The sequence below is a fragment of the Musca autumnalis genome, unplaced genomic scaffold, assembly GCF_047663935.1.
Source record: "Musca autumnalis isolate F117 unplaced genomic scaffold, ASM4766393v1 scaffold_5, whole genome shotgun sequence".
Lineage (NCBI taxonomy): Eukaryota > Metazoa > Arthropoda > Insecta > Diptera > Muscidae > Musca > Musca autumnalis.
The window spans coordinates 167,623,532-167,642,655 of NW_027412088.1; the positions used below are offsets into that span (position 1 = coordinate 167,623,532).

A 19,124-nucleotide genomic window follows, 5' to 3' on the forward strand; every position below is an offset into this window, starting at 1 on the left:
TTCTCTTCGGTAACAGCACGACACTCCTGGTCATACCATGGATTCTTTGGTAGAGGTCTCTGGTATCCAAGTACTGATTTTGCGGATGTTTGCATGGAGTGGGCAATATTTTGCCATTGTGCTGATATGTTATCGGGACGAGAAGCGCTTTCATTAAGCAATTGGGTCAGTTGAGTGGAATATGCTGTGGCTATCTGTTGTGTTTGCAGCTTAGCGATGTCCAACTTTCGTGTTGTGTCTGTCCGTGCTTTATTTGCAACGTTTAGACGGGTACGTACCTTTGCTGCAACGAGGTAATGGTCCGAATCTATGTTTGCTCCTCGGAACGATCGTACATCCAATACGCTCGATGAATGTCTTCCATCTATCACAACGTGATCAATTTGATTTATTGTTCTTTGGTCTGGAGACAGCCAAGTGCCCTTATGAATATCGAGATGCCTAAATCTGGCACTGCTAGTCCGACGCATAAACCCAAGTTTTTAACGTTCTTATGGGTGCGACACATGTTAGCTCACTACCTTTAACGGGTGTTAAAGGCAGCTCCCCAGGTGACACCACGGGGAGGTCAGTGTCCACTTGAGATGAGAGAGGGACCAAGATAAATCCTGGACTTTACCATGTTAAAGCCGGTCAGGACCGTTCCTTGGTATCTTTTATCGCCTACTTCACCCGATATGAATATAGCTCCCATATATATTTTCGGCCGATTTGAAGTATTTTATGCACCAAACACTCTATATATGTCAAATTTCGCTGAAAATTGGAATGTGTGACGGAATTTGTTCTAGAAATAAATGTGAAATATTATATCGAAATCGGTTCAGATGTAAAGATAACTCCCATATATATTTCCGGCCGATTCCGTTCAATTTCTATGAAATTTGGAATGTGAGACGGGATTTGGTCTAAAAATAAATGTGCCAAAATATATCGAGATCGGTTCATATTGGAATATAGCTCCCATATATATTTTCGGTCGATTTCATGTTTTTGTTACGTATGTCCAATTTTAATGAAATTTTGAAGATATTTAGAAGTCAGTAGAAATCATCATTACATACACAAGTACTTATAGTTGGGAAGGAATTGACCAAGGTTACAACTATTAAATATCATATCTTTGAAAGACTTCTTAAACTTATGTTTTATTATGATATATCTAAATCATTATTTAACTAAAAATTATCAATACAAATGTGAGTTTTCCTAAGAGTAATTTAATTTACTACAATATGTATATGAATTGGAAACAATAAGTTCCATGTATAAAATCAATTACAACTATCCTCAAGCTTAAGGTTCGCAAACCTGGTTTTATTCATAATTTAATTCACTCAGGTAGATCTAAATCCAATCTGTAGAAATAAAGAGAAATTAATAGTGTGAGAGTATATATAGGAATACTTCTAGTCGAAAAGGATTTAGGAGGAGTGTTTCGAGAAACATTTTTTTCTTTGAAATTTTTTTGTTTCAAAAATAATTTTTTGTTGTTTGTACAAAATTCCCATTTGCTTTTTTCAAATGATTTCGATATATGTACATATATGGTATGTATAATATAAACAATAAGTGTTGATAAAAACAACATATGGGTAGGTTGTCAAACACAAAACAACAATGTTTATCAACAGTTACATATCGAGTCGCAAACATAACTAGGAAATAAAAACGGAAAAGGTACACAACAGGCACATCAATAAACTCCACAACAAATTTGACTCGCTTTATTAGAAACGTGGGTTCAATTCTCAACCTGGAAAAGTTACCAAGAACTTTCAGATAAAATCAAGAAATATTCCAACAAAAACGTTTTATAAAACTGCTTTAAATGACTTTTTGATTTTGTTAGATCTCGTTTTCTTACCACAAGGTGGTGTAGGGTATAATCATTTCAAATGCTCTGGCAACATTATAAACATCCCTGCCAGCAATTGGAAGTGAGTTTCGCACTGCCTCGCCTAAGAGGTCACTCCGGAGACACGCCAAGGAAGATCGTTGGTGAATTACACAAACAATTTCTATAGCCTTATTGTGATTACGTTTTATCGCGTATGCCGACACTTCGGAGTGACTTCCAAGGCGATTGTTTACTTTTATTTAATGATTCGACACATTTTAACAAATATAGAACATTTTCTATCTGATGATTATATGAGGCGGTGGTGCAGTGGTAAGCATACTCGCTTTGCACTCTGAAGGTCCCAAGTCAGGCAACAAAACATCACATTTTTAAAATGACAAAATTAAATTGCAAAGAATAATTTCTCCAAAAGAGAAAAAAATAAAAAGATAAATAAAAATAAAAAATTGAAAAATAAATAAAAATAATAAAAAGATTTAAATAAAAATAAATAGAAAAAAGATATTTTTTTAATACCAACACATTAAATAAAGTTTTCAGTAAATTGAAGAATAAATTAAAAGACGAGGACAAATCCAACGTAGTATACCGAATCAATTGTAAGGGGGACAAGTCCGACATATGTGTCGGCACTACTAAGACAAAATTAAAGACAAGGATATCCGCGCACAAATCTGACCAAAAAGCTTACAATAGGCCTCTGGAACAGAAGACTGCGTTGCACAGTGGAAAAAGTACCGATTTTGCGCGCCAAAAGTAAAAGTCTATGTTTTATTGTATGTTTGTCCATAAATTCGATATGAACAGCTATAAATTGACAATTTTTCTTCATTTATTAATACATTTGGTAAATTTGTATTTTTACCGTAGAATGGTACCTATCGATTTTCGGTATTTTAAAGATTTCTACCACATTATCCAACCGAAACGGCTAGGATTTGATATTTAGTCTCCGTGGGGGTTATGCATACACTCCTATAAACATTTTCGGTATAGGACCATGTTTCCACATAGCCCCCATAGACCGGTACCACCGATTTCGGTAATTCTGGAGGTTTTAGCCATATTATCCAACCGATATAGCTGAAAGTTGACATTTAGTCTTCGTTGGTGGTATAAAATATTCCGACGGAGAATTTTCGGCACAGGTACACGCAATGATATGGCCCTCATAGAAAGGCACCGCTCTAATTTCAGCATTTTTACATAAAAAATGATATTTATAAAAATAGTAATAAAATAAAATGTTGCAGTTTGTTGCAGCTAAAATTTTACAAATTAGTTAAGAACGATGTGTACTAAAAATAAAATAAAAAATTTACGCGCCATCCCGCGACACTCCTTAGTAATTGCTTTAACAAAGTGCTCAATTTGGAAAAAAATCGGATGTCACATGTTTTAAGTGTAAAATCCGAGTTGCAATAAATAACATCTTATATTCAACATTTTTTAAATCACCTGCTTCACGAAATGTTAAATTCAATAAAGCTTTAAAATTACTTTGTAGGAAGAGTGCATGCGACCATCACAAATTTACTACTAAACTATATTATGAAAACTAGTTAAAAAAATGTCGTCCAAAAACGGACCGTCATTCCGCTTAGACTGATGCAAAACAAATTATTTTAAATGCCGTTGCATTCTGTGGACACCTTAGATTAATACTGCAACAATCATTTTTAAATTGGCGTATGTGATTTTTTTGACTTTTGGCGCGCTAGATCGGTATTTTTTTCCACTGTGCGTTGGCAGCTCACTGCACATTGACGGGACATACCCCTGATTTCAATAATATTAAAGTTTTAACTCAAGAGAATAATTACCAAAAACGTTTTACTCTTGAGATGTTACATATAATTAACACTCCTACGAATGTAAGACTAAACTACAAAACTGACACAGACAACTGCGCCCATATATACAGACACATAGTTAATAAATACAAACCCGACAAACTTTAGTTGAAGTAAGCTTGCTGACTATTAGACAACGACAACTTTCTTTAAGTAAGTTTGTAATTTGTAATATTGTTTTTTGTAAATGCTGATTTGGTGTTAAATTGTAGTTCCCTGATGATGATTGGAGATTCCAATCGAAATATTGGAAAATAAAATATTAAAAATCACAAAAACGATTTTTATTTATGAAAAGCCTATAGCCAAACAATACCACAAACATATTTTTTTAATTTCTAGAACTATCGCGGAAATGATCTTCTAGAAGTGTCGCTGGAGAGACTTCCAAAACGACACGCCGGCGTGGTTCATTTCTTCACAACGGAGGTCACTTCAGAGTGACCTCCTCGACTATCGCCGCGACGGTTTTCATCGCCCTGGGCGACACGCCTAAGTCACTTCCGCGATAGTTTTTGCTTGCAGGGATCTACTTTATGTATAAAAGTCAATGTGTGTATGTGAGTATGTTTGTATGTTCCGTATAGTCTCAAAAACGACTGAACCGATTTTCTTGAAAATTTCAGAGAATGTAAAGGGAGCAACCGTGGTGAAAATAGGCTATTTATTTTGTTGAGTTTCGGAGGGGGCGGGGTATGTCCCCTATGCCATATTTTTTAAAAACACTATTTTAGCAAATCTGGCAAACGTATCGGTGAGAAAATTAATTTGCGAGGCAATTGTGGTGGTGTCTCCGAACCTAGGTACTCATTTGGGGCCTAAAGACCCGACCACGTCCACTTTTTTAAATATGACATTTATCCAAAACTGCTGAACCGATTTTCTTTACAATTTCAGAGAATGTATGGGGATGACCAGTGGTGAACATAGGTTATATATTTTGTTGAATTTCAGAGGGGGCGGGATACCTTCCCTATGCCCTATTTTTTAAAATCCCTATATTAGCACGCCCACTTTTTTAAATATGTTATATATCCAAAACTACTGAAAATTTCAGAGAATGTACAAGGCGGGCCCTTGGTGAAAATAGGCTGTATATTTTGTTGAATTTCGGAGGGGGCGGGGCACCTCCCCTTGGCCCTACTTTTTAAAAACCTTATTTTCGCAAAACTTACAAACGTATCGGTTAGAAAATTAATTTGCGAGGCAGCGGTGGTTGAATCTCCGACCCTAAGTACTTATATGGGGCCTCCCCGACCATTCCATTTTTAAATATTTCCAAAACTTCTGAACCGATTTTCATGTAATATTCAGATGATGTACAGGGATGTCTCCTGGTGAAAATAAGCAATATATTTTGCTGAATTTCGGCGGGGCGGGGTTTGAAAATTAATTCGATAGATAATGGTGGTTGTATCTCCGACCCTAGGCACTTATTTGTGGCCTTAAAATCCGGCCACGCCCACTTTTTTAAATATATTATAGCTCCAAAACTTCTGAACCGATTTCCATGTCATTTTCAGATGATGTACAGGGATGTCCCTTGGTGGAAATCGGCTATATATTTTGTTGAATTTCGGAGGAGAGGGTTACCCCTGTGCCCTATTTTTTAAATAAGTTATATATGTAAAACTTACGAACGTGTCCGTTCCCCCGAACCTGGGAACATATTTTAGCCATAAGACCGGAGTGGTCCCAAGTATGTCACAAATCCATGGAAATACAAGAATGTCACTGGACATTCATCTGAATGGAGGGCACACATGCAATATTAAATAGAAGTTATCATCTGGGACGAATGTACGATGGCACGTAAAAATTCCCTAGAAGCTTTAGATCGATTCTTGAAGGATTTAAGAAGCAATTCACGTTTAGATTTCAGACAAACACTTCCAGTTATACTTTTCTAGCAGATGAAATAAATGCATGCCTCAATTCATCAGTTCTTTGGCGATAAGGTTAAAATGGCATATAGCATATATTTCTGAAGATTTTTTATTTATAGTCACTTGCAGATCTCGACAAGAAAAATATAATTGACTTAAGAAAAGGTAACATAAAACTGTTTCAAGGGCCACCAACGCGGACCGGATCGGCTAGTTTAATATATTATTCATTAAATAACAACATCTAATCCATTGCATATTTTCAGGCATTACGCAAATCTGCAGCAACATAAAAAATAATAGGTAGAACCTCTCCACGATGGACCCACCAACAATTGATACACCACCCAAAATACGACCACTTCCACCAGTTCTGCAAGAAGTAGCCATCTGCGAGCTAAATGAAAAACCCGAACAGATAGACGAAGAAATTTTGGAATTTCGTAAATGGATTCACACTCAACGACATTTGAAGGCACGAACTAATGATCAATTTTTATTGGCATTTTTACGCGGTTCAAAATACAGTATGGAAAGGGCGAAACAGAAATTGGATCGTTATTACACTCTCAAGGCGGCAATACCAGAGGTATTCAATGAGGGACGTTCGCTGGAGAATCCACAGGTGTTAGAGATCCTGAGACAGGGGTGAGTTCAAGAAAAAAATGTTTAGGCAATTTAAAAATGTCCAATGAATTAATTGTTCTTCTACTTCCAGCATTATTCTACAAATACCCTTACCCGATAACGATCGAAGACCCTGTGTAACCATCATAAGAGCCACATCGTATGACATAAATAAATATAAATTTTCCGATATTGTACGTGTTGGTTCGATGTTTGGTGAAATAATGATGATCGAGGATGATCGTTCCACTGTTTGTGGTTTCTTGGAAATCATGGATATGAATGGCGTTACAGGTTCCCATTTGTTTCATTTGCAACCGGATATATTGAGAAAATTCTCAGTGTTTGCCGACGAAGCAATGCCAATGCGACAAAAGGGTACATGTTTCATTAATGTGCCAAGTCCATTCGAGAAGGGTTTCAATACGCTGAAGGGATTCTTTCCGGAAAAAATGAAAAGTCGGGTAGGCCTCAGGAAAATTTCTGCCCTTTCTGACCAATTTGATTTGCTAATTTTCGCTGTTATTCCAGATAAGTGTTAGTTCCAATCATGAGATAATTTATGACCTGGTACCCCGAGAATATCTGCCAATAGAATATGGGGGCACAAATGGCACCATGCAGGACATCATCAACAGAATGGAAGAAAAACTCCTTAGATACCGCGACTACTTCCAGCAAGAATCTAACTATGGTACAGATGAAAAATTACGTAAAATTGATAGAGCCTATAGCGTGGACAGCGCTTTTGGTTCTGATGGTTATTTTAGAAAATTGGATTTCGATTAAGTGATGCCCATAATTCCAAGGACTCTAAATTAGCCCAATTTAATGTGATCGTGTGTGTGTTTTTGATTTGTGTGTGGTTCTCAAAATCTAACAGCATGATCAAATTATCTTAAATCTACTCATACCTTCTTGAACAAATTTAACCAAAGAATATTGTTGTTTTTACTAAACCTTCTATGTTCAATGTGTAAGAGTGTGCTCCTCATTGTTCGCTTTTTATTTAATTTAATAATATTATTATTTTATTGCAGATGTAAAGAGAAAACGTAGAAAACATCGATCATGGTTTACAAGAACATTACGTCAGATTTTATTTTAGTAACTATTATTGACAATTTTAAGATATCGCATTTATACATACATATATAGATTATAATCACCAGTAAGATAGATGTGTATATACATATGTATATAACGATATTTTGTAGATTTTGCACAGTAGATAAATATAAATAAAAAATAAATAAATAAAATAATATATACATAGATAATAATCAACGAACAGTGTTTTTGCAACACGTGTCATTTAACTTGATAATTCGATTAAATATCTGTTGACTACACGCAAAAAAAAAACGGCCTCTCTAACATATGTCCCAAACATATATGTTTGGGTGCAAACATATATATGTTTGGGTGCAAACATTTTATATGTTTGGGTGCAAAAAAATACAAACCCAAAAGGCACAAAAAAAAACAAACACATACACCAGTGGGCGCTTACTGAGAGCAAGGGAGCGTATCTATCTATCTCTATAGTATACACACAAATGTTGTGTTTTTTTTATTGAAAGGCAAAAGAACAACAAACACATACATAGGTACATACAAAATTCCAAAGAAATACATAACACACTTTAATAAAAGAAAAACTGATTGAAATAATTTGTAAATAGTCACACTTTTGAAAAGGAAAAATATATAGAAACGTAGTTGAACGCTTCTCCTTAGTTGTGAAATAAAACAAATTGTCCTCATAGTTGAAATCATCAGCGGGGAATCGGCATCTGGAATCAAATGTTTATGTAATGTGATAAATAAATATGGATATGCCATATTTCAAATATACATAAGTATGTATGTAATTACCAATATTAAATGCGATTTCTTCCTTGTCCAATAAAATAATTCCATTCAACTTTCCGATTCAATTATAAAATGTATTGAGCATTTAATTTACTAAAAGGCACAATTTCTTTAAGAAAACACTGATTTATTCACTCACTTTACCGTCTTGACTCTACAAAGGCAACTAAAACACTGAAGAAAGAAAAAAATATAATTCATATCATTTCTTCTTTTCTTCTTCGCCAGCTAAGTTGGTTAACAACAACAAAACAAGAAACACACGAGTTTGACGCATACATGCCACCAAAGCCCACTTCTTCGCTTCTACGTCTTCTATTATACAATACACACAGCTCTTTATTTTAAAACAGCAGTCCACAGCCGCGAAGGCACTGGTATTACTGTCGTTGACAAACATCCTCTCTCCACCCATGAAAAAAATGTTCTAACATAAAAAATATGTTTTACCCAAACATATCAAATTGAGATATGTTACAAAATGTTGCAAACATATATTTGTTTGGACCCAAACATATTATGTTTGGATCCAAACATATATTTGTTTGCAACCGGTCCCAAACATATATTTGTTTGGATCCAAACATATTTCTAACATAAATTTTTCTGCGTGTACCTGCGGCATGTGCCAATGTGAATATTGTGTTATAAGCCCAGCAAAACAAAGTTATGTAGACAAGTTTTCTGCATTACCCGTAAGCTAAAAAATAATGTGTTATTTCTTAAATTTTTTTTCAAGACAAAACTACTTACTTTACTCCTTACTAAGTAAGTAATGAGTACGGTGGCACAGAGCGTGTGTATCCGACTACAAATCTGAGGGTTGTGTGTTCAACGGTCACCGTCGTCAAGCGAGATTTTTGCTAACAAAATGCCTGTTCTGGAAAAAAGTAAAAATTAGTAAGTAGTTTCTGCAGTTCTGGAACAGACCAAATATAACGAACAGTTGGTGTTGCACCTGTAAGCGTTTGAACAACCATTAATGTTCGTACGCGTGGCACAGTGTGTAGTCTGTTCGGCTACAAATCAGAATTTTGGATCAAATCCAGCAGATGTAAGAACGGCGTTAAGTTCTTATGAATTTGTATGCATATTTTTGAAATTTCAACCACTTGTAACTACGTTCTTATTTAGAATTATATCGTCCCAAAGATAGAAATTCGATATTATATTGAAAATAATCAATAATACGTTCAAAGCTCCAGCTTATGTTAGGTTAGGTTGAAGGATGCGCAGCCATCTAGTAGAATAAGTGACTGCTTCACTCGGAGAGGATGGCGAGATGAGGATGATAGGGTAGAGATGATGAGATTATGGTGAAGTACAGGAGATGATGAGTTGATGGTGCAGCGCGTATAGGATGGAGATGTAAAGTTTGATGCCAAGGTATGGATGAGAATGTGATGGAAAAGTAGAAAGACTCTGATTAGTATTAGTTGTTAAGGACCTTTGCCAAGCCATGATAGATGTTTGGCAAAGTTGAGTAGGACGATGGAATCTATGTTAGACAGGAAGGTCAGAGTGTCTATCTCATATCTACCTAGTGTTCGGTATCTCCTTGTTTGGAACAAGGGGCACCTACAAAGCAGATGTTCGACAGTCTCTATCTCCTCCGCATCTGCAGATAGTCTGCAGTAGTCAATGCCACTGTCGTCCCATTTTGAAGTTAGAGATCTCACTCTGCAGTGACCTGTTATAAGTCCCACCGCGATTTTCATCCCTAACTTATCAAGTGAAAGGAGGGAAGCCGTTCTTCGACGAGAAACCACAGGCCAGATCGCCTTGGATACCCTACAACTAGGTTCCAATAGCCATCTTTGATGTACTCTCACATTGAAGATCTCCCGAAGTTTGCCAATGTAGTGGCACATCGGTGGCCGAACGGTTTCATCAACTGATAAGTCGATAGACATAGAGCCACCTCGAGCCAGTTAATCTGCTACCTCGTTTCCCATAATGTTGCTGTGATCCGGAACCCAACATAGCTTTACGATATCGTGTCTATCCTGCAGAGCTCTCCTACAATCAAGAATTGCTCTTGAATTTATGGTCCATGACTTGAGAGCCTTGAGGGCCGCTTGACTATCGACATATATAGTCACCGGTCCTGTAAGGTTGCCTTCAAGCCCTTTCACCACTTTAGCTGCTTTCCTGATAGCAAGAATCACCGCCTGAAAAAACACTACAATTATCGTAGAGTTTGTATGAGTTTTTAATTAGTGGATTCTCGCAGTAGACGCCAGCGCCAGTACCTTCTTCCATCTTGGACCCGTCTGTGTACATTGCCAGACCGTCCAGAGGAGATATGCACTCAGCCCATGTGTCTCTGCTTGGAAAGGTGACGGTCAAGGAGTCGAGCTTGAATGAGGTAGGCATATAATCGCTTACGCAACCATGGTCACCTATCTCAAGTCGACTATTAATTAGTTTTAGGACATTCGAGTGTCCATAGTGTGAACCATGCCAACACCCTGACTCCCGGAGTCTAAAAGCAGTTCTCGCCGCCTGAAACTGGATTAGGATATCCAAAGGTTGGAGATCCAGGATGACGTTTAAAGCAGCTTGAGGAGTGCTTTTAATCGATCGAATCCCTTCACGAACTTGAGATTAGAACGTATCATTTGAAACTCCCTTACGCTGATGGTGTTGGGGTCTTTATTAGCATACCCATTGCAATAGTTAGTTGCCCTTCATTATAATTTTCTGCCTCTTGCTTCTTTGGCTTTGGCAGAATTGAAGGTCTGTGGATTCAGCGAATCATCCATCTTATCGATAGGTTCTTCGCTCGTGCCACTCTCCTCCTCTGCTGCTTTTTGCTTTAGAAGTAGAGGTTTGTCGGGGTTGTCCGACATCAAAACATCACCGGATGGGGGATCATTACGAGACTAGAGGTAGGGACATGGATCACTGTCGCGTCCATATCTTTCTCCTCCTCAGTCAGCGATAATTTTTCCCAAATTTCATCCGGGATGCTTTCCTCCTTGAGTGTCAAGGGGACACTGTCCTCAATTAGATTGAGGAGTCGTAGGCTTTGTCTGTTTAGACTGTGGTTTATATGGTACAGTTCCGAAGTGTCGTCGGCCATTTTTTCAGTCCGCTCATTTGCAGTAGAGTTAGAGCTGCATTTGGGGAATCGTTGTCAATGTCCATATTTGTGATTGTCAGGGATAATGAAGAGGTTACACTTGTGAGTGTAAAGACTGAGGGTGCCAAGGCATCCACACCTACATCAGTCGGAGATTCATTTTGAGGGTTTTGGGTTTTTTTGTTAAAAGTTCGAATGTCCATGGGATATTGAGTTTTGGAGGAGCTGAGGTCTACCGTGGCATAGCCTCCTTACCACGGCAAGGGCATGATAATTACTCGTTGAGTCGCTCAGGTATCAACGAGACTCCGTTCAAATACAGTTGGTACCCTAACTGCAAACCTTAAGAACACCGATAGGCACGTGGTCGCTTAACACCCCGGTGTTAGGGGATCTCAAAAAAAAATTATTTTGATAGAAGATCGCTACACACACATTTCAGAGATACACTGTGGGTTTTAAGTGCACTGTGTTGGTTTGTGACAGTATACTGTATACTTCTATAGAAGTGGATAACCTTTGGTCGATCACAACCACCCAATTCAACATTCTAGAAGTTGAATGGAAGATTGTGTCGTCTAGCCCCCCGCATCGCTCCAAGATCGTTATCCCCGGCGGGGGCCATTGTTCAATAAACGAATTATTTCCATTATAATTGTCAAAAATATGCAAAAATCCGATGTCTACTGTTAATATATCCTTTAAAAGAGCACATATGGGGCTTCTTCGTTATTCTTTTCAAAACATGGAAAAATATTAACAATTTTCCGAATTGAGATTTTATATCCTCTGACAACAAAAGTCTCGGTTCGAAAATTTTTACAAAAAAAAAAAAAACCCATCTAAATAGACAAAATTGGGCAATATCGGCTAGACTTATACCTGGATATATTGATTGTTTATTTGCGAGTAATTTTTCTATATTCTGTGAACACAAAATCAGGAGGTTCCGTTATATAGGGGCTATATGAAGACGTGGACCTAAAGCGATAAATTTCAGGTGAAAAGTTTTTTACCCCCATCGAAGAGTAAATACCAAATTTCAGCCATTTCGGTGGGATATTGAGGCCACAACCTTAAAAATACCGAAAATCGGGAGGTACTGTTCTATGGGGGCTATATCATATGGTGGACCCTATTTGCAATATCAAACATTCTAGGAGTAATTCTATCCCATATTATACAGCTCTATCTTCAGTATTGTGAGCTGTATCATAATTTCAACAGACAGACTCAGAATTTTAGGCTGATCACGAATTTATATGTATGCTTCATAGGGTCTCCGACGAAAATTTCGATGCGTTAAAAATATTGTGGTGGAGGGTATACCAAGGTTTCTATCCGCACCACAGGTTGAAAGCAGATTGAAAGCCTTTTTCCTGCTTCTTAGCTTATATCAGATAGTTGTGACATGCTAGCCTGACAAATGTGATTCCTATAATCTTGAAGTAGTTTAGGAACTTTTACACCATTGACCTTTATATTCAAAGGTCAATATTGTTAGAGAGGAGAAACTAACAAGATTAGCGAAGTAGTCATTTTGTTTATTGCATACATCATTTATAATTGGATCGGATTCTATTTTTATGCCATCCTGTGGTTTGTGCAAATCCAGAGAGGTAGAGGTTGCGCATTTCCAGAGATATCACCCCATTTGAGGAGATATCTTCTCTCTAAGGGGCACTACTGGTGATCGCACACATGATTTAGGATCTAATGTTTCGAACTCGGATGGATAATTCGAATTACAAATGGAATTCTCGAATTGCAAATTAAATGTTACGAATTGCAAATAGAATTCTCGAATAACAATTAAAATAATTCGAATTACATCTGAAAAAGGTGTATGTAGTAGCAGTTCAGCCAGATGGAAAGTCAAGTGAAGTACTAGCAACAGAACGCGTATCTGCTGTATCTACTTGTAATGAAAACCAGACCAAGATAAGTGCTGGAATTTGTCCTGTTACAGGATCCCTGCATATTGCCATCATCCACAATCCCAATTAAATTAAATACAAACTTAGCCTATTTCAGCACCCTAGAAATGTAAAATTTCAAAATGTTATCATAAGTTTTACAAATCAAAATAATTAATAATATTGGTTACACAAATTTATCCATGGACTTACATGCAATGCTGCCACAAGAACTCTTATCTCTTGGTAATTAACTGGTGTCTGGCCAAATTTTCACAACCTGGTAACCATTAGCATTAAGTCCATTCATTGACACACAAAATAAATAGATAAAGAAAAGTGACGAACAAGGGGGAGTTATGGGACGTCTAATTAAACTAATAATGATTTACTTATCAATAACAAAATAAATTTTGAAGACGACCAAGCGACAAAGAAGCGATACCAAAAAATATTTCGTTATTTTGCCTACAAAGTAAAAAATCAGTGCATTATTACAAAGAGGCTAGACAGTAACACAAGGCTGGAAATATAGCCAGTTGAAATATATTTTTTTTTCATTATAAGTTAAAGAAAATTGAAATGGGCATACGACCCTTACCAGAACCCTTGCAAAAGGTGGCCATTGAAGAATTAAACGAGGATCCCAAACGTGTAGAAGCGGATTTGGCAAATTTCAAAGAATGGATATTGCAGCAACCTCACCTAAAAGCCCGCATGGACGATCAATTTCTAATAGCTTTCCTGCGTGGCTGTAAATATAGTTTGGAAAAGGCAAAAGTGAAATTGGACAACTTCTATTGCCTGCGTGAAAAATATCCTGATTTGTTAAAACGTCCCGATTTGGAAGATCCCAAAGTGCGAGAATTGCTGAAATTGGGGTAAGTATAATTTTTAGTGATCAGATACTTAACAATTATAGAACCAACGACAATGGTCTATGAATAAAAAGAATTTGTAAAATAGACGAATATTGTCGGTAAGTTAGCGACTAAAATAACATTGTAGACACTTTATATGCATTTGATCACCTAGTCGGACATATCATTCATTACCAGTCTCCTTCTTGAAGTTCTCTCGTAAAAATCAATCTGCAGTTTGTGTATAATGGCTTCTCTAGATGATCATCGGCTTCACTAAAATCCACTGAATCGGACTCTTCTGTTGTTTTCCATCTTCCATTTGTAGTTGTTCTATTTCTTCAGGGCTCGGTGCATAAGCCACATGTCATTCTTGCTGAAGTCATTTGTGGCAAAAAAGTAAAGAACAACCGATCCAAATTGGAAGCAGGGCACTATAGTTTATGAAAATTTGAAATGAAAAATATTTCCTTTATAATTTTTTTCATTTGACCATCTTTTCTTTATACAAGTTTTCATTTAGAATTTTCATAGAAACAGAATTGAGCCCCAGGTTGCCCTTTTCCTATTAGTCTTTTACCAGCAAATACTTAAGCAAGAAAGCCAACGCTTATGTACCGAGACCTTTCTTCATATCCTAGAAACAGAAGTGCTCGTAAAAATTGTGTTCTCGATAGACCCAAACTTTATTCAAAAGTAAGAACCTTAAGGCCTGGGTGCATAAGCTGCCTAGCATGCTTGCCCTGCTTGCTTCTGATAAAAGAATAAAAAAGAAAAGGGCAAACCCAGTTCGAAATTGGCTCGGCCTTCTTTATTCTTTTATTTTAATTATGTCAGAAATGAAGCAGGAAAGCAAAGCAAGCAGCCTCGCCTGATTGCCTGCTTCATTTCTGACATAATAAAAATAAAAGCATAAAGAAGGCCGAGCCAATTTCGAACTAGGTTGCCCTTGGCTTCTTTATTCTTTTATTTTTATTATGTCAGAAATAAAGCAGACAAGCAAAGTAAGCAGGCAAGGCTGTTTATGCCTCGGCCTGGATATATAAGCTGCCTCGCCTGCTTGCCTGCTTCATGTCTGACATATAAGAATAAAGAAGGCTGAGCCAATTTCGAACTAGGTTGCCCTTTTCTTTTTTATTATTTTATCAGAAGCAAGCAATGTAAGCAGGCGAAGCTGCTTATGTACCCAGGCCTTAAGAAGCATCGCCACCTGGCTTTCTTGTCTTGCTTCATTTCTGATATAATACAAATAAAATCTTATGTACCGTTACCTTAAGCCTTTCAGATATGGGAATAAAAAACGGCCGATCCAATTTCGAACTTTTTTGCCCTTTTCCTTTTAATCATCTACGAGAAATAACGTAAACAATAAAGCCAGCCGCTTATGTACCGAAGCCTTAAAGTTCATATTTCTAAAGGAAAAAGTAGCTCACTTTTCGGCATCCAAAAAAAAAAAAAAAAACACCAGAACAAAATTCAAAATTTCACTACATGTTTTTGTTTCTCACCAACGCTTTTCTTTTATTTCCAGCATCATTCTATATCTTCCCGAACCACTAACAGAGTCCGGCCCACGTCTGGTACTGGTACGCAATGGAGCCTATGATCCCAGTAAAGTTTCATTTGGTGAATTGGCCCAAGTACGTCAACTAATATCAGATATTGTCATGATGGAAGACGATTTTGCTGTTGTGGGAGGATTAATTTTTGTTATGGACTTCAGTCAAGTTGGAGCATCTCATCTGTTTCAAGTTAATCCCGGAGTAATGCGTAAAGTAACCCAGTATTCAGAGCAAGCTTTACCACTACGCATCAAGGCTACACATTTCATTGATACTCCGTCAGGTTTTGAACCGGTTTTTAATTTAGTTAAACCTCTTCTACCGGAAAAACTACAAAACAGAGTAAGTTTGAGGGGATGTGAGGCGGAGACACATAAGCGGATACTAAAGGAATAAACGTCAAAGGGTAAACTAGTTCAACTTGCCTAGGATGTTCTTTATTAATTTACCACAAATGACTGCAGCAAGAATACCAGCCGCTTTTGTGTCTCCGCATTTAAGACCTCGATACGTAAGCATCATAACATTCTTGCTTAAGTAATTTCTGGTAAAAGAATAAACGATAAAGGGCAAACTAGATCGAATTTGGCTAGGCAGCTCTTTAATGACTCCAGCAAGAATTCCAGCCGCGTTGTATCTCCGCCGTCTTTACAGATCTGAAAAATATACTTATGAAAGTATGAATAATGTTTTGTTTCTTCTTTTTTCAGTTATATGTCCACGGTGCTAAACGTGAGGAACTCTTCAAAGTTATTCCCAAAAAATTCCTACCCAAAGATTATGGTGGTGACAATAAAAGTATCCAGGAGTTGATTGACCACTGGGAAGCGAAAATTCTATCCTATATGGAATTCTTCAAGGAAGAAAATCAATATGGAGCAGATGAAACGAAAAGAATAAAGGAAGAAACCACAAATCAAGCGGATACATCTTTGGGTTTGGTTGGTTCTTTCCGTAAATTGGTTGTGGATTAACATTTTGAGTTTTTTGTGCGATTTCTCAGAAATAAAAATATATTAAACATTAACTTAAATGGATATTTAGTTCAACAAATATTGGATTCTCTTCACTTGTCTAACATATAATCTACATTAAAGGCCAAAATTCATTCATTTAGCTCTCTGCTTTGTTTAAGTTATTTCTTTTACAAGCCGAAAAAGCGATGCAAGCAAGAAAATTCCATTGAGTTTTGGCCTTAAGACCTCGGTGCATAAGCGTCTGTTTTTCTTGTTTAAGTAAGTCCTGGTAGAAGGCTAAAAGGCAACCTAGTTCGGATTCGTCTCGGACGATCTTTATTCTTTTATAAGAAATGACTTTGGAAAGAAGTCTACCCGCTATGTATTGAGGCTTTTATGAGCTGCTTAACCATTGAAGCGGCTTTAATTTTTTCATTACAATATGATTCAATCTTTTAACTCAACACAAATGTTCTTGAGGCAAATAAACCTATACTAATTCGAGTAAAGCACCAAAATAAAATATTAAAAATATTTTTTTATTGAATTTAACAAACTACCGACGGCTCTGCATAACAACCTATATATAACTGTTATACACATTGTTTTCCTAATCAATTCGTTGTCTTATCGCTTATGTGGTGAATTTGATAGCAAAATGCGACAATCTCAACGCTAATGTCAGACTTATTGTCTAAGAAAAAAATTCGACAAATCATTATAATAGGTGAATTTTATTTAATAAATTTAAAGAAAACTATGTTTTAGGAACATAAAATGCTTTGCACTGGCCAAAAAGCCCACTATAGATATTCTAAGTCTATTTTTGATCTCAGTAATGTTGGCGACATTTCCTGAGTACATATTTCAGCCATGTAAAACTTATCTACAAGTGGTGTCTTAAGACACGCCGTTCGGACTCGGTGATAAACAGTAGTTCCCATATCATTGAGCTAATGTGAATCGGGGTGCACTCATTGATATGGGAGAAGTCTCCCTTGTCTCGTATGGGATGTTTGTGGCACAATTATATTTTATTACACACAGAAAAACGGCCTCTCTAACGTATGTCCCAAACATATTTTGCAGCAAACATATGCAAGCAGTCTCAAACATAACATATGTTCGGGTCCTGCAAACAAATATATGTTTGGGTGCAAACAAATTATATGTTTGGGTGCAAATAAATACAAACTCAAAGGCCACAAAAAAACAAACACATGCACCAGTGGGCGCTTACTGAGAGCAAGGGAGCGTAAATATCAATGTAAAACACTTTGAGATGTATGCTCACTTGCTCTCAATAAGCCCTCACTGGATATCTGTAACATATACACCATTGATGCTCAAAATAAAAAATAGAGTAAAGTAGTGAGAGAATCACAAGAAAGTTTGTATCAGCATTCAGTGGTTGCTAGACCTGTGACCAGTAAACATGTGGCGGGTGTGTGCGGTTTTGTTCAGTGTCCCCACTAAAATTATGTGTATATCCATGCACATGTTTACTTGTCGGCTGCTCAACGACGACTGATTTTTATTATCACATACGTTAACGTATATGGATGATCATGGCTGATATACACACACATGTATAAATAATGGTGGTTGTTTATCATGGAAATAGGCAACAACAGACACTTACCTCCCCTATGCCCTATTTTTTAAAAACGCTATTTGAGCAAAACTGACGAACGTGTCGGAGAGAAAATTAATTTGCGAGACAATGGTTGTTGTGTCTACGATCCTAGGTACTAATTTGGGGTCTTAAAACCCGACCACACCCACTTTTTTGAATAGCTTATATATCAAAAACTGCTTAACCGATTTTCTTGAAAATTTCAGAGAATCTACTGAGTGGACCCGTGGTGAAAATAGGGTATATATTTTGTTGAATTTCGGAGGGGCGGGAACATCTCCCATGTCCTATTTTTTAAAAGCGCTATTTTAACAAAATTGACGAACGTATTGAAAAGAAAAGTAATTTGCGAGACAATGGTCGTTGTGTCTCCGACCCTAGGTACTGGTGTGGGGCCTAAAATCCCGACCAAGTCCACTTTTTTAAATAGCTTATATATGAAAAACTGCTTAACTGATTTTATTGAAAATGTCAGAGAATCTACTGGGAGGTAGAGTTGTATAGTTCATGAACGAGCTAGTTCAATTGAACGATTCATTGAAAAGAGCGTATGAACTAGATCAGTCGATATAGTTCAATAGCTCACTGATCGCAGACCGAAATATTCACAATGAACGATCAACGAACGAACGATTACAATCTAGTTCAGCATATCATTCACATATGAATAATTGACGCCGTTTGCTGTGCAAAGTGATGCCTTCGTAATGTAATGAGTTTTGTTTATGTTTTGAATCAATGTGAAGTGTCCACCCCCATTGTAATAAAATAATTTCTAATAAAGAACACTGTTATCATTCAATGTGCCTTGTTTTGGATGGAAAAAATGAAAAAAAAAGAAACATACATAGATAAAGCTTTTTCGCAGTTATAATTTGTACAAACACACAACATAAGTTTTTTTGAAAGCCACTTAAATGAAATTCTAATTACAATTTTTTTCCGAAGGACAACTTAATACGAACTTATGGCTACTTTACACGATATGTTTTTTACATATGGGT

General features: G+C 36.8%; 2 protein-coding genes across 7 annotated transcripts in view; both read left to right on the forward strand.

Moving 5' to 3' along the window:
- LOC141387346 (retinol-binding protein pinta-like) overlaps positions 1-8,178 on the forward strand; it is a 32,162-nt gene extending 23,984 nt beyond the window's left edge. For 2 of the 6 annotated variants that reach the window (XR_012408549.1, XR_012408547.1), the window contains exons 2-5: positions 5,870-6,251; positions 6,322-6,694; positions 6,762-7,206; positions 7,271-7,517. Coding sequence is in view for 3 of the 6 variants with exons in the window: in XM_073956911.1 (XP_073813012.1) it covers positions 5,923-6,251; positions 6,322-6,694; positions 6,762-7,019 (960 nt within the window). In the remaining 3 variants the exon portion in view is untranslated. Of the gene's footprint in view, positions 1-5,869; positions 6,252-6,321; positions 6,695-6,761 lie in introns of all 6 variants that reach the window. The other 4 variants (XM_073956912.1, XM_073956910.1, XR_012408548.1 and 1 more) reach the window with 3 other exon arrangements.
- A 5,409-nt stretch (positions 8,179-13,587) lies between these two features.
- On the forward strand, positions 13,588-16,555 carry LOC141405496 (retinol-binding protein pinta-like). Its single transcript, XM_073989890.1, has 3 exons — positions 13,588-13,987; positions 15,498-15,870; positions 16,239-16,555. Exons 1-3 carry the CDS (start codon positions 13,689-13,691, stop codon positions 16,500-16,502), a joined length of 936 nt encoding a protein of 311 aa, XP_073845991.1. The 5' UTR covers positions 13,588-13,688; the 3' UTR covers positions 16,503-16,555.
- Positions 16,556-19,124: the final 2,569 nt, after the last annotated feature.

What these genes read in the sequence shown, in the direction of transcription:
- LOC141405496 (XM_073989890.1), top strand. Translation starts at nt 13,689, where the DNA reads ATGGGCATACGACCCTTACCAGAACCCTTGCAAAAGGTGGCCATTGAA. An exon ending in CGAGAATTGCTGAAATTGGG is followed by an intron (nt 13,988 to 15,497) that starts GTAAGTATAATT and finishes TTTTATTTCCAG; the next exon opens with CATCATTCTATATCTTCCCG. An exon ending in CGGAAAAACTACAAAACAGA is followed by an intron (nt 15,871 to 16,238) that starts GTAAGTTTGAGG and finishes TTCTTTTTTCAG; the next exon opens with TTATATGTCCACGGTGCTAA.